General features: G+C 38.8%; 1 protein-coding gene across 32 annotated transcripts in view; it reads left to right on the top strand.

The window, feature by feature from the left end:
• The window catches only part of Nrxn3 (neurexin 3), a 1,575,536-nt gene that overhangs the window by 1,206,807 nt on the left and 352,842 nt on the right, over positions 1-15,887 (top strand). For all 32 annotated transcript variants that reach the window (XR_015004497.2, XR_015004496.2, XM_048449344.3 and 29 more), the window contains one exon: positions 4,284-4,465. Coding sequence is in view for 30 of the 32 variants with exons in the window: in XM_048449344.3 (XP_048305301.1) it covers positions 4,284-4,465 (182 nt within the window). In the remaining 2 variants the exon portion in view is untranslated. The remainder of the gene's footprint in view (positions 1-4,283; positions 4,466-15,887) is intronic.

Genomic DNA, 15,887 nt, shown 5'->3' with positions numbered 1-15,887 from the left:
ATACTGTAAAGAAATGTGAACTAGAAAATTTTATCCTCTTCCTATCTTCTCTTATACAATTCTAAATCATCTGCCTAATCACTATATTACACGCCTATGCTCGATTACATTTTAGAACTTGTTGGACCTCCTTTCTCCATCTGAATGACTTTTCTATGCCCCAGCCTCCACCTCACAGCTTCGCTTGTTCAATTCCAATTCTCAATTCACCTTCACTTCATTTGAGTATATAGCTAATCAGTTTGAAGTAGTAGCCTAAGCCCATTATTTGTGGATTGTGGGTGAAATAGTGACAGATCAGAAGATAATGCAAATAACCCACTAAATCTCAGTTGGTGGGAGGGAACCATGCAGGATTTCATTCTTAAAATACTGTCTCGGTTATGGCTCAACAGAGCAGTCTCACACCGCTCCTTATAAAGGCTGTGGTTTTATATATATATATATATATATATATATATATATATATATATATATCCCAAAGGCAGGAATAGCCATTTTTAATTCAGTTGGTTTATTTTCCATTTTCCATTTGTTTACTCAAATGTGTTAAATTCATATTGTTCTGATGATGAATAAATGTAGCCTGCTCTTGGCAACACCACACTGAGTCCAGTCAGATCCCATCCAACAGAAATCCAAGCTCAGGGAAGACAACACCAACTCTGGTGTCGTGGGGCTCTGAAGTGAAGACCCTCAGTGGATCCTTTCATGGTTGCCTGGATATTCTTGAAACATTGATTTGTAATTTAAAAATAGCAAACTTATTTTTTTTTAAATTTGAAATTCTAAAGCAATGTAATTATGTCCCCTTTGGAGCTCTAGACACATTTTGTTTAAAATGAACAGAAAGTTTGTATTTGTTTCTAAAAACCCATTCAAGATAGCAAAAACATGAAAACTAGAAAAATGGCACTGTCAGTATAGAAAATTATGGCAATTAATTAATTTCATATAACAATATTATTGGGCTGTGGTACTATTCACAAAGTTTGGCCCTCCTCACTAGTAGACTCAATCCCAGGAACAGGAACAAGTCTTTGTGCCATGTAGAAGAAACCAAACATTGGCATATTGTATTTTTTATACCTTTTCAATTACACAGTTGGAATTATCTAAGATTATGCCATTGTAAATCCAGAACTAGAAAATAAACAATGCCTTTGTAAAATTAGGTGTTCTATCAATTGAACCTATGTGCTAATGTGATAAAGAGGTTTTCGTCTCTGCTGATTTAAAATTAGCACCACCATGACTTCTAAATATGTAAGAGGTTGTGAATTATCTTCCAACAGCTTCTTTATGTGGAGCATGGAAAATTATTGGACAGAGCAGTAGGTAAACAGAGGAGTAAAGAGAGTTTGTGAAGTTTCCTGCTTGCTGAAGCTTAGAATGCTATCTGCCAGCCTGCCAGCCCTGGGGCAGTGGCTTTGCTTATGTTCTATTTCAGTCTTAGAAGACATGAAGTATGTAAGGCTAAGTGCAGAAAACTTAGCTCCATTGTTGAATCACGTTCTGGGATTGCATTGATATGTGATGAACAAAGGCTCTTGGGTGCAATTCAGACTGGCTGCCTCTGACTTAAGACAGACATTTTAGCCTCTGCTTGCACATCTGTAAAACGTTTGATGAGGTGGTCCCTGCGGTTGCTGAGCCCCACCTAAAGTTGAAGAAAAGGCTTTGCAAAATATAAAGGCATGTGCCTTGCTCTGCATGTTTAATATTATTTTTGTGGCGATAAAATTCTTCCCTGGTACAGTAGGAATGAGCTTCTGTAGCCAATCCACTATGAACATGGGAAGGAACTGGGTGAGATTTTATAAACTGGCATGAAATGTCACAGGCTGATTTGCATTTTTTTGGTGATTTTATACATTAATCACTGACTAACCTTCAGTTTTCCAAATAAAGAATAAAGAGAGCAATGGTGACATTTGTGATCATCGTCAGAAAAGGACTTGTTTAAACTCTTCACAGATGGAGAGATATCAAGCATAAATTGTTTTTACCAAGATTTCTAATTTTAAGCAGCTCTGAGGGTGTTTGTGGGTAGTAGGGAGCAAACATTGTTTTGCATGTGGAATTAACATAAACTTTGCATACCATCATCCCAATTCCTCTAGATGATTCTGGAGGGCTTCTGGAGACTCCCCTAAGGACTGAGAAACTCATAAAGGGACAAAAATTCTGTGCTGCTTGTGATGCACAAACGGAGCTAACGGAAACAAGTCGCATAGGTGACCTTTCAGAAAGGAAAGTGGGTTTCCACACATCCCAGATGGCTTAGTGCTCCTACAAGGATGGCATATGACATAAACTCCCAATTCTAGCCCAAATGAGCCTATTATTTCTAAACAAGCTATGTCGTTTATTGGATGTGCAACCAGCGCAATTTCTCCAATATTTTCTGTAAGTGTACTGTGACAATAGACATGGATCAGTGACTGAGAATTTTAGTAAATGCTAAACATTGAAGGAATGGCTCTCTAATGTTTGCAAAACTAGTGTGTACGTATCACAACAAAGTTCCCTGGGATTCACACGGGAAAATCAATTATCAATTGATCTTTGGTTGTTAAGAAGTATAGCATACAAAACTACTCACTACTGGTAACTGGCATAAATCCCCCAAGGCTACAACGTCATACATAATATATTTTGCCTGTCAAATTCAAATGTTCACCCCGATTTAGAAGTAGATACTCGTTTCTTAAGATAGACCTTAAAATATTTTAAAATGCAAATATGTATTAGTTACTTGACATCTTTCTGTGCTAAAAAAATGTCCTGTGCAAAAAACCAACTTAAAAATGGTTTGTTCTGACCCGCAGTTCCAGGATGTAGTCCATCAGGCAGCAAAATGATGGTGGCAAAAGTTGCAGACAACCAATCCTATTATATCAGTAGTCAGGAAGCTGGAGAGAACACCACAGTGCTCAGCTAGCGTTCATTCTAGTATTTAATTCAGGATCCCACCCACCTGCCTTCAGGTTGTGTCTCTATGCATCAATGAATCCAATCTAGACAGTCTCACAAGGCCATCCCTAGAAGGTTCTTCTCATAGGTAGTTAATAGATTCCATCAGGTTGACAAATAAAACCAACTGTTGCAGAATATTTTCTTCATTTTCTCCCTTTTGGTTTTATAAGTAGCTTCAATTAATATATTCTTGGTAACCCCAAGATCAATACTGGTAATAGTAAAAACACGAGTGTATAGTAACAGCATAGATAAACCTAGCCACACAGAATTTGTCAGGTGAAAAAGCCTTGAGATGATTTTCTGCATCTCCTGTATCTCCTTTGAGGATTTTAATTTCTAAAAAGAGATGAGAACTGTTTCTCCAATATCAGATAAATTCTATTAAATAAATATTGAGGGAGAGGATGCTTCTTCTTGGAAGACTCCAGAAATGTTTATGGCAATATAACAATGGAATACACACATGCTTTCAGTTATCCATCTAGATCATTTCTAGTCCAGAAATCCTACATTTGAAATATACAAGAATGTTTGAACATTAGCAAAGTGCCATGTTTGGGAAAATCATATCTGACATCATGTGCTAGGTCCTAAGAGTCAAGACTCAGGCACCCTAAAATCTGCTCTCTAAAGTAGTCTGCAGCCCTTGCACATAAATTATAAGAAGCATAAACAAAGCTGATGTTTACACTGGAGCCCCTGACATAGGATAGCTCAATTTTATAAATGTGAAATTCCCAAATCCAAAATTCGGGAAGGAATAACACTACTATTAGCAAGCATTTCATAGCGAGATTGCTTCACCTGTATAGCTTCCTGTCTCCAGGCTGCACTTCCGTTCCGTGGACTGCAGAAGCAATAGCACCTTTGGACTTATTTGCAGGCCTTGTGGTGCAGTTGACTCAGCTGATGAGAATATTCTGATAGAGGTGGAGAGAATGTTTCTCTCTCATGCCTGTCCTCATCAAATGGTTGGTGTACTCTGCTGCTGCAGTAGAGGGAAAGGTGTTTATTAACATGTAGCAAAGTTATCCACTGTATCACCCATACTCCATTGTTATGCATCAGGAACCAAAGGTACTGAGTGTCTCTCTGGAACATCTATTTTGCTATTTATTCCCAATTGTTAGTATCTTTAGTTGGGAGAGAAAGATACCTTCTGAGGTTTTGGAAGTCATCCCTTTTAGTAACTAAGTACTATCTAGTAGGAGAAGGTTTTCTCCTGCAGTCTCAACAGTGTGCTGGAGCAGTCAATGCATAATATGGTGGCCCTGATGTTCCCTTTCTCTTTGCCTTTACAGCTGGTGCCACATACATCTTTGGGAAAAGCGGTGGCCTCATCCTCTACACCTGGCCGGCGAACGACAGACCCAGCACACGCTCTGACCGCCTGGCCGTGGGCTTCAGCACCACTGTGAAGGATGGCATCTTGGTGCGCATTGACAGCGCCCCAGGACTTGGAGACTTCCTCCAGCTTCACATAGTGAGTACCTGCCCAGCCTTGGCTTGGAGTCTTTTGTCTTCCTGGTGATCTGAGGTGTGAGCTTGATAAACACAGGAGAACATCCTACATAAATGCAACATAGGCGCACAGTCTTTCAAAGACTGCCTTCAATTGTCTAAACTGTCATACTAACATGCCTCAGTAACAAGAAAGAAAATGGTGCCTTCTAGACTCCTGTGGCTAACTGTTCTCTTTGGTCCTATACTGAATCTCTTAGATGTCCACTGGGTGTGGAAAGAGATTTATCTGTTATGGTTCAGCTGAGAGGTGGCAAGAAGAAAAGGCAGGAGGAATGTTAGCAATATCCTAAGCTAGCAGTTGGGAAACTTTTTCTAAACAACCAGTCTATCATTATTACGGATGTTACAGGTTATAGAGTCTGTTGATTTTACTATAGACAGTGTGCGTTTAGGATGTGGTGCGTCTGTTCCAATAAGAATTAATTCATAAAGCTGGGCTGCAAATGTGATCACAGGAATGAACGGGATATGTCATGAAAGCTCTGGTTCTAAGAGTGGAGCAGGCAAGGCACAAAGGAAACTTTCCCAAGACCAAGTTGAGTTATGCATGTATATTGAATACTTAACATTTCCCTTTAGATCTTGTGTTTATGCGAGGGTAGGATTTTTACTCCCAGCCTCTGCAGATCATAAGAGAATCATGCAAAACAAAGAAATTAAAATGATTTGGAGGGTTAAAAATTACTTCCTTATGAGGATAGAAAAATTTTTATAGCAACAATTAACCCATTTTATCACCTATGCAGGCTACAGTTAAGAAAGTAGGCTAAAGAAAGATATGATTCTCGTTCATAAATACCACACGTGTAGCCACCAAGAGCAAGGAGAGGAATTGTTCTCATTAGTTAGCAATGGCAGGGCTAGAAAGAATGGATTTAATTTGGAGCAGAAAGGATTCAGTGCAAATAGCAGAGGAGAAAAGCAGTTAAGAAAAAAAGATCATCTGGGATTAGTGACAATCTCCAGAAAGGAGGAAAGGGGGCACTGGCTGGGAATCTTTGAACCAAACTTTTTGCTAATCTGCAGATCCAGAAAGCAGAATGTAGACTTTCTCTGCCCAGCTCCAGAGTTGACACTGGCAAGATGGGTCCCCAGCAACAGGCTTGGCCAGAGCAGCACTCTGCCAGGGTTGTCTGGAAGTGGGACCAGATAGACACACAAAGCTCTCCTTGGGCTCCAAGAAGCGCTAGTTGTAAGGAAATGTGAAATTGAGTTGCAGATTTTTAATTCTCTCTCAGAAGCTCCAGGAGCCATATGGTGCCAGGAGCTGGAGCTTAAATATTATAAAGCCTATGCCAGGGAGCAAAGAGAAAGGAAGCCTCCGTCACTACGGTTTATCTTTATTTAGCTTTTAAGAGCCACCACCGTCATTTACGAAACTCTGAGAGATTTATGCTGCATATAACTTAATGACTATTTCATGGCAGCTATAACTAGGCTATTATTACCAGTTCACTTGCATTTTCATGGTGATTTATATTCTCTCTCTCTCTTTTTTGTTCAGTGTGAATTTCTAAAAAATATGATTTGGTCTAGTCTTTAGTCATAGAGGTTTTTTTTTTTCCATCAGATAACATACTGTCAGTGTATCCCCTTCTAAGCATTCATGTTTGGTATGATGTCTTCACTCATAAGAAAGAATTTTTTTTTGTCTCACTTTTTGGCAGTTTGCTTGGAATGTAGTAGGGAGTTGGATACAAACCATTTGTGGATACTGAGAACTTCTCAGAGAAACTAGAACACTATATTTAATTAAATACAAACCCTTTGGTGAATTTGAAAAGCATCTCTAACCATGCTTTGGCATCCAAGTAATATGCATTTTCTTGTATTTGTGAGTGGACATTCTCTTTATAAAAATGCTCTTTACTTTTGACATATATTAGTTTATTAATAAAAGTAAAAAGTCACAAGAAAATCTCCATCAGACTATGTAGCATCACCTTGTAAATCAGTGAGGATGCTATTAACAAAACCCTGAAAAATCCCCCAAAGATGTTTCCTTCCAAACTTAGAGTATGAATTATAAAAAGAAGTCATGTTTTTCCTACTGCAATGTGAGAAAATCCATACAGTTTCTGAAGGAGGTAACCTGCTTACCCTGCCCATGACCTTTGAATAAACACAGGCACCTTCATTGCTCCAGTCACTTAAAACTGTGTTTAATCTGCTAATGTGTCTGGCTTTCTGTATTCCTTAATACAGTCAGAATAAAAAAAATCAAAAGAGAAAAATCAAGAAATTGTAGTAAAATCTAGCCTCTAATTTTGGACAGTTAAGTAGAGTCATCAAGAAAACAAAATAATAAATACTGGTTAGGTTTCTTCCTAAGACATTTCCAGTCTTATAATGGATGCTTTCATTTCCTTAATGTTTTGTTTCGCTGTCCTAAGAAGATTATTCTAAAAGAGACGCTCTTAGGAGCCATTGTTGAAGGCAAATGGATTGGAAGAAGGCAAAAGCTTTCATTCTACACTGGGTCTTTTCAAATCCTATTTAAATTGATTGTTTTCTATCTTAAGTTTGCATACAAAGAAGAGTTTCTCACTGGTATTTTCTTACATGTATGTCATCATTCTGTGTTCCTCTTCACATTCCTCTTCTACAGCCTTCTCCGATTCCTTAACATCCTTTGTTTGGGAGAAGAAGAGGTAGCTCAGCAGTAAGAACTCTTGTTGCTTTTCTGGAGGATTCAAGTTCAGTCCTTAATACCTACATTAGATAGCTTACAACCACCTGCAATTCCAGCTCTGTAGACAGAGGTCATTTGTTCGATTTCTGGCTGCCCGGAACTGAAATAATCACACAGAAACTATATTAATTTCAATACTGTTTGGCTTATTAGCTTATGCTTCTTATGAACTAACTCTTACATCTTAGATGAACCCATTTCTATTATTCTACGTATTGCCATGAAGCTTGTGGTTTCCTGGTAAGTTTCTGGCATCTGTCTCCTTTGGCATCTGCATAGCATCTCCTTGACTCTGCGTACTCTCTTTCTATGTCTGCTTTGATTTCCCACCTTGCTTCACTCTAATAAGCCATTGGCCAAAACAGCTTTATTCATTATCCTATAAAAGCAACGCATATACAGAAGGACTTCCCACATGGCAGCTTCAGAGAACTAAACCCTCTTTATCTCTTTGCAAGCAACCACATGAATATGAGTAGACAGATAAACATCACAAATGGGAAAAATAAGTCTGTTTATAAATAAACAATCATTTCTTTTCACTTCTTTCCCATCACAGTCCCCTTTCTATTTAAGTCACGCACACACACACACACACACACACACACACACACACACACACACACACTTTAAATCTAGAGTCTGCATGTTAGAGAAAACATGCTTTTTTTCTGAGTCCAATAAATTTCTTAGCATAGCTGTCTCCAGTTAAAAAAATTTTCTGGCAAATGTCATGATTTCAGTTTTTTAACAGCTGAATTAAATCCCAGTGTATACATGTACCACATGCTGTTTACCCATTTTTTTGCTGACAGACATACAGTATTTCTATTAGCTTTTGCAAAGATGACTGCAATAAACCTGGTTATGTGAGTATTTCTCTGCCATATTGACACAGTCTTTCAAGCATTAACTCAGGAACGGTATATCTAGATCACGGATAATTATATTTTCATTTATTTATCAGCAATGCTGAGGTGTCTCACGTATGATAGCCAAGTTCTCTGCCACTGAACTACTTCCCCGGGACTATTTTCAATTTTTTGAAGCCATTCCACATTGGCTTATATAGTTCATATACAAGTTAGCATTCTCACCAGCAGGGTGACAGTACCTCTTCCCCACAGTCATTCAAGCATTTGTTTTTATGCTTTAAATTAAATGAATTCATTTATTTTACATCCTGACCTCAGTTTCCCCTGCCACCTCTCCTCCCATTCCCTTCCCCAACATCCCCTGTACTCCTCCTCCGCTTCTTCATTTTGTCTTCAGAAGAGGGCAGGCCTCCAATGAGTATCAACAAAGCATGGCATATCAAGTGGAGGTAGAACTGAGCTCCTCCCCTTGTATTAAAGCAATGTAACCCAGTACAATGAATGGGCTTTTAAAAGCCAGGCAATTTCTCAGAAAATTGGGAATCAATCAACCTCAAGACCCAGCTATACCACTTTTTGGGCATATACCCGAAGTATCTTTAATCATACCACAAGGACACTTGCTCAACTATGTTTATAGCAACTTTATTTATAGTCGCCACAACCAGAAAACAACTTAGATGTTCCTCAACTGAAGAATGGATAAAGCAAATGTGGTACATTTTACACAATGGAGTATTACTCAACTGTTAAAAACAATGACATCATGGAATTTGAAGGCAAATAGGTGGAACTAGAAAAAAAAAATCATCCTCAGTTAGGTAACCCAGACTCAGAAAGACAAACATAGAATGTCCTCACTTATAAGTGGCTATTAACTGAAAAGTAAAGGGTAACGATGCTGCTCTGCACAGACCCAGAGAGGATTAGTAGAAAGGAGGGTTCAAGGGGGAGACCCATTTGTTTCCTGAGAAGGGGGAAGCAGAAGAAATCTCTTCTTATAGGTGGACTGCAGATGCATGGAGATGAGAATAGGAGGATTTTTATTTTTCTTAATTGTAGCCACCTACCTGGCGGGTGATGGAAATCAAAGCACTTGTCATCCACAAGTCTCTAATCACTAAGGTTGTTGAACACTAAATCAAAACAAACAACAACAGTAAACAGTTTTGACCTTTTGTACTTCTTTCCAGAGTTGCATGTTCAGTGTATTAGCCCACCTGAACTGTGGAAACAAAGACAGTTATGGCAGACATGAGGAAGAAATGCAAGGGTTAGTCTGTGCTGTTGTAACAAAACACCTGAGATTGACCAATTTATAAATCATAGGAGTTTCCTTCTCACAATTTCTCTTAGAAGACTGGAAAGTCCAAGACTAGTTCCTGGCTGATCAGGGCTTCGTGGCTGAGCTTCCATTATAGTACTTTGTACACACTGTCGTGTAGAGGAGACGGACATGATCTTTCAGGGCAGAAGAGAGGGAAACCACTCTTCAAGTTTCTCTTAAAAAAAAATACTATCAGACTTCTTCCCAAAAATCTCTTTCTCCCACATTGTTTCATTGGCTATTAACTTTCCAGCATACGAAATCGGGGGACAATGTCATTCCAGAGCAGGGAAGTCAACTGCAGTGACATGAGACGGGGTCAAGCATCTGCTGCAGATGTGTGCCCACTGGGGTTGCATAAAATTGAAGCATTTTATTTTACTTTGGATGTTAATTGTGGAAGAAGAAGTTCACTGTTACTTATAGTGATAGTCAGGGTAATTAAATTAGATGCACAACGAAGTATAGATTGATATGCAGTGAATACAGTGTCTGTTGTCTGTGTAAGAAAAAGAAATAAAGCAGCAGCGAGAGATAGAATATAGACAGAAGCAGAAAAATTGCATCTTGTAAATTGGTATTGAAAATAATTCGTATGAATTCTTGAAGTCTTTTTCCTCAATACTAACTGTCATTGGAATTTATTTTTACCCCCAGTTTAGCTTATCAGAATGAAGAGAGCAAGCTCTTCAAGAATGCCTGTGAGTCTAGTTAATTCAGTGGTGAGCACTCACTCTAGGATAGTTCACATAGCAAATAGAGTTCTTCTTGCTTGCTAGCTCTCTGTGCCTCTTAGTCTCTCCGTGTCATCTTTACCTTGGGAAGATTTTTGAGAGCAATGGATGAACTCTGAATGAAGGAGCTCTGGCTTCGACTAGTTATGTCTGTCCCAGGTGCAGACATGGACTTTGTCGGTGCACACTGTACATTTTTCAGCTACTCACTAAGTCCTAAACTCACATGAGTTTTCCCCTTTCCTGTGCTTCCCTGAAATCTCCACTCATTAAAATCTCTTCAAGAAAATAGTATTCTTCTTAAAATTCTAGTCTACTGCAAGTCCTGGATTCATTCACTAATTTATTTAAAGTGCTTTCATTTCAGCCTGTGTATATGTCTGTATCGATGTGTATGCACATACATCTTTGCATATGTGTGTGGGAACCAGAGGTCAGTATCAAGTGCCTTCCTCAATTGTTTTCCACCTTACTTGTTTTTTAGTTAAAATTTTAAAAAATTTTGCATGCTACCTTTCTGGTCTCACGCTCAACCTACAACTTGCCAATTCTGCTAGACTGACTGGCTGGCCAGCAGTCTCTAGGAACCTTCCTATTTCCACATCTCAAATCCTGAGATTGCAAGTATATACTACTGTCCCAGGCTTTTATGTGGGTTCTGGAGGATCAAACTCGGGTATTATTATATAGAGAAAACTTGGGGATAATGAAGACATTTAATTGTAGTAAAGAAGAGAGAGAGAGAGAGAGAGAGAGAGAGAGACAGAGACAGAGAGACAGAGACAGAGAGAGAGAGAGAGAGAGAGAGAGAGAGAGAGAGAGAGAGACCTAGTCTGAATTGGATAGATGGTTTTGTTTGTTTGCTTGCTTTCCATTTTATAATTTGCTTAGATTATCAGTTGTTCTGATAAAGGAAGCAAGATTTCCTCTCCCACCTTTTTGAAGCTTTTTTTTTTTTAATCTTCAAGTCTTACAACTCTTGGGACTTAAGTGGCCTTTGACAATCAATATTAAACATGACAAGCTTGAATCTTTTTCTAAAAACTAGAAAAGTCAAGAGATCAAAATAACTTAGGAATCATTTGTTTCCAATTAGTTAACAGTCTTTGTTTGGAGTTCAGACTTCTACGGTACAGTATTTTCTATGTCAGTTGTTGCTAAATATATTAATGAAACCATCAATGGATGTGTTTGACAAAGGCAAAAAGATCTCTGTTGAAGTTCCTGTGCATAAAATAAGATTCTTGGGAGGGAAGATGTCTCGGGGCTGAGGAGTTTGAGCAAATAATTGCTTCGAATATAAGTTTCCCTCTGGTGAAATCTATTGCTGAGTTAATCAGTTTGAAGAGCAGCCAGTGTTACTTGTGGAGACACATCTGCCTCTTGTCCCCACCTCGGCTGTGTGGAGCTGTGTCATCTTACGCTCACCTTCACAGGATCATAGAAAGGATTACTAGGAAGTGTTGCTGTTGCTCCTGGGCAGTTTTTGACGGCCTCCTCTCACCACGTATAAAACAGAAGGTCGTAGAGAACTGGGCAGCAATTAGCCTCTCTCTATGTCATTAATGCTGGTGTAGAAAAAGACATCATATTAATTTCTTTCTCCCTGTGTGTAATTTATAGCAAATTCTCTTGTATTCATCTTTTAATTACGAGCCTTTCAGGAATAGTGAAAGTTTATGGGTCAGGACATCTGTTTTGTTTGACGAGAATCTATAACATTGTCCACCAACTTCCTTCCTGACTTACAATGCAGATATCGCCATAAAGTGAGGTGGGCAAGACCAAGGCACACTGTCAGGACAGATTCTGGGCCACAGCGGCCACATTCCTTCCCCTAACTGTGCCCTCTAGAAAAAAGTTTTGGTAATATCTCTTGGGTCAGATGTGAGGAAATTGAGTATTTATTAAGTTTGTCTTGTATAATATTGTTTCTCGACAATTTATGATATTCAAAGAGACTCCTTGAGAATAAAAGGGAGCGGAGCTGAAATGTGATAAATGGTCTGCTCCTCCAGTCTATTGCATCTATAAATTCACCCTGGATGCCTCGTTTTGGCTGTCTCTGCATGAATATTTACTGCCAAGCATTGACATCTGCCAGGTTAGTTCTCAGTGAAGTTAGATGGCTGGTAAATCAGTTTCATCCCTGGATCTGGCCATTGACAGAACTGGATTGGACTCCAGACTTTGTTTAAAGGGATGTCCAAAGGAGTGCAGAGGGATGTTGTTGCTGTTTTGATACTGGCAGCGCAGGAGATGAGGGCAAGAGGAAGAGAAATACAAAGGTGTCCAACAGAGGCAATCTTGTTCCCACAGAGTGCTGTGCACCGCAGGTTGGCTCACACTCTCTTCCACTGCTATTTGTTCTTACTGGAAAAGGCCTCTTTGGGGTTTCTGGGCTTCGGAGCTTTTCCAGATCATTAGCCACTTGTGCACAGAGGGCTTGGTGGGCATGTTCCCTGCAGTTCCCAGCTTAGCTGTGCCTTCCCAGCAGAGTTGGAGAAGCTGGGAGAGGCAATGGGAGCCAGGACTGAGTTGACTGCTTACATAAGCTGGACCACAGGCAACTATGTGCCTGGAAGATCGGAATGTTTTCCCAAATCTTGATTTCGTACATGATGCTTTCTTATAAATCTGCGGATTTCCATTCCATACATAAATCTTAGGGTAGTGTGCCAGGTACAAAGGTCTTAGTTTGAAAACAAAAGATTTGGATTGAAGGTTCATTGCTGGTATTAGGAAGTAAGTTAGTCACTTTGAGATGATGACTCTACCATCTAGCACTTGGGCCTCTTCTTTTAAAAGGAAATAAAAAGATTATGCTGTCAACTCTTCCTGAAAATCAATTGAGATAAATTACTTAAAACTGTCTGTGACCAAGAAATCCTGCACAAATATAGAAGGATAGCTTCCTTGAAGAAATATATAATATATAAAAAGTGCACTAAGGTAGTATGTGTACAGAGTGTGTGTACATAGACACACACATCAACAAAAAGAGGAATGTATTTTATAAATGAATGTAAATTTTCTCTGAAAGTATTTTTATAAATCTGCTAGAACTGTCTGAAAATAAAATAAAACAAAACAACAATAGCAAATAAAACCATATCTTACCAAAAGCCAATTTTATGAAATAACTTGGGAATGACATCTAATCATTGGCCTCAAATCTACATTTGAGGTCTGAAGTGACCTGTTAGCCTAAGACTTAGAAACTAGTATTCTGTCTCCTAAAGAATTTTCGTTTAAATTGCAGGAGAAGTTAATATCTGCTGCTATTTTGGCCCTCCTTATGTTGCACTCAGTCTCATTCTGTGTGGTGAGCTATGCTTCAGTTCCCTTTCCGTACAATGTTTCCTGCAACTCTGAACTTAAAGTAAATGTGCAATGCTCCCTAACCTGGTGTCTTCATTATGTTTCTAATATAAAATGAAAGTCTGTTACTTTTCAAAGGAAAGGGAAGGAAAGGAGATAAAGAAGATAGAGAAAACAAGGCAAAAAAAAATATGACACCATTAGTACCATCATTGGCACCAAGCACAGTAAGCAGTAGCCATAGAAAGAAAGCCCTTTCTATATAAGGATAGCATCAAAATAGCTTAGACCTAATGTGGTATCAGATAAAGACACAAATAGTGTGATATTTTACTTGGGGATTGATGGAGCTGAACCAAATCCTTGGTAGAACAATGCTCCTCATATGAATGTATCCAGATTATGCAGGTGAATAGCTACTGCCATAAAATAAACCATAAACCAAAAGACCTAAAAGTAGTCATAGATTCTAAATCTCTAAAAAGTGAAGGGAAATAATAATAAAGTAATATGCAAATTAAATTAAAGTTTTCAATATAAATCTGACCACACTAAACCTGATAGAAGAGAAAGTGGGAAGTAGCCTTCAATGCATGGACACTGGAGACAACTTCCTAAATATAACACCAGTAGCAAAGACACTGAGAGCAACAATAAATAAATGGGAGTTTTTGAAACTGAGGAGCTTCTGAAAGCAAAGGACACAGTCAATAAGACAAAAAGGTAGCCTACTAAATAGAAAAAGATCTCCACCAATCCCATATCAGACAGAAGACAGATCTCCAAAATATATAAAGAACTCAAGAAATTAGACATCAAAATTCCAAATAACTCAATTAAAAAGATGGGGTGCAGAGCTAAACAGAGAATTCTCAACAGAGGAATCTCAAATGGCTGAAAGACACTTAAGAAAATGTTCAATATCCTTAGCTATCAGGGAAATGCAAATTAAGACAACTCTGAGAAACCATCTCATACCAGTCAGAATGGCTAAGATCAAAAACACCAATGATAGCTTATGCTGGAGAGAATGTAGAGTAAGGGGAACACTCCTCCATTGCTAGTGGGAATGCAAACTTGTACAACCACTTTGGAAATCAGTATGGTGGTTTCTCTAAAAAAAATTGGGAATCAACCTACCTCAGGACCCAGCAATACCACTCTGGGCATATACCCAAAATATGCTCAATCATACTATAAAGGCATTTGTTTAACTATGTTCATAGCAGAATTATTTGTAATAACCAAACCCTGGAAATAACCTAAATGCCTTCACCTGACGAATGGATAAAGAAAATGTGGCACATTTACACATTAGAGTACTACTCAGTTGTTAAAAATCAATGATATCTTGAAATTTGCATGCAAATGAATGGAACTAGAAAAAAATCCTGAGTGAGGTAATCCAGACCCAGAAAGATGAACACGGTATGTACACACTCACAAGTGGATACTAGCTGTAAAACAAAGGATATTGATCCTATAGTTCATGATCCTAGAAAAAATAAGTAGCAAGGTGAACCCTAAGAAAAACATAAATAGATCCACCTGGGAAGGGGAGATAGACCAGATCACCTGACAAAATTGGGAGCATGGGGGTTGAGGGAGTAGGGAGGGCAAAAGGAGAAGATGAGGGGAGAAGGAGAAGGATGCCAAGAACTCAAGGGAATGAGTTAGTCAAGATGGAGAAAGAACAGAAATGAGTGCAAGGAAAGAAATATTTTGATTGAGGGAGTCATTATGGGGCTAACAAGAAACCTGACACTAGAAAAATTTCCAGGAATCCACAAGAATAACCCCACCTAAGACCCTAAGCAATAGAGGAAAGTGTACCCGAGCTGGCTTTGTCCTATAGTCAGACTAATGAATATCTTAAATGTCACCATAGAACCTTCATCCAGCAACTGATGGAAACAGAGGCAGAGACCTGCATCAGGGCACTGGACTGAGCTCCCAGAGAAGTGTGGGAGGAGTGGGAATATAATTACAGAGGTCAAGACCATGATGGGTTCACCCACTGAAAGAGTCTACCTGAGCTGATGGTAGCTCACCAATTCCAGTTGGACAGGGAAGGAAACAGCATAGGTCCAAACTAGTCCCTCTGAATGTGGGTGATAGTTGTATGCTGGAACAGACTGCTGGACCACTGGCAGTGGCACCAGGATTTAACCCATTACTTTGTACTAACTTTTTTGGAACCTATTCTCTTTGGATGGATATCTTGGATATAGATATATTACCAAAGTAATGTATACCTACCTTCTCTGAGGAGTGGATGGGGGATGGGATGGGGGGTAGGTGGAGAGATTGGGAGGAGCAGAAGGAGTCGGAACTGGGATTGAGATATAAAATGAAAACAGATATTTGTTTTCTTTTTAAAAAATAATAAAAATAAAAATATTCATAGATTATAATTCTCCAAAAGTTAAGGA

The sequence above is a fragment of the Myodes glareolus genome, chromosome 11, assembly GCF_982192425.1.
Source record: "Myodes glareolus chromosome 11, mMyoGla1.1, whole genome shotgun sequence".
Classification (NCBI taxonomy): domain Eukaryota; kingdom Metazoa; phylum Chordata; class Mammalia; order Rodentia; family Cricetidae; genus Myodes; species Myodes glareolus.
This window is presented reverse-complemented; position numbering and strand designations above follow the sequence as displayed.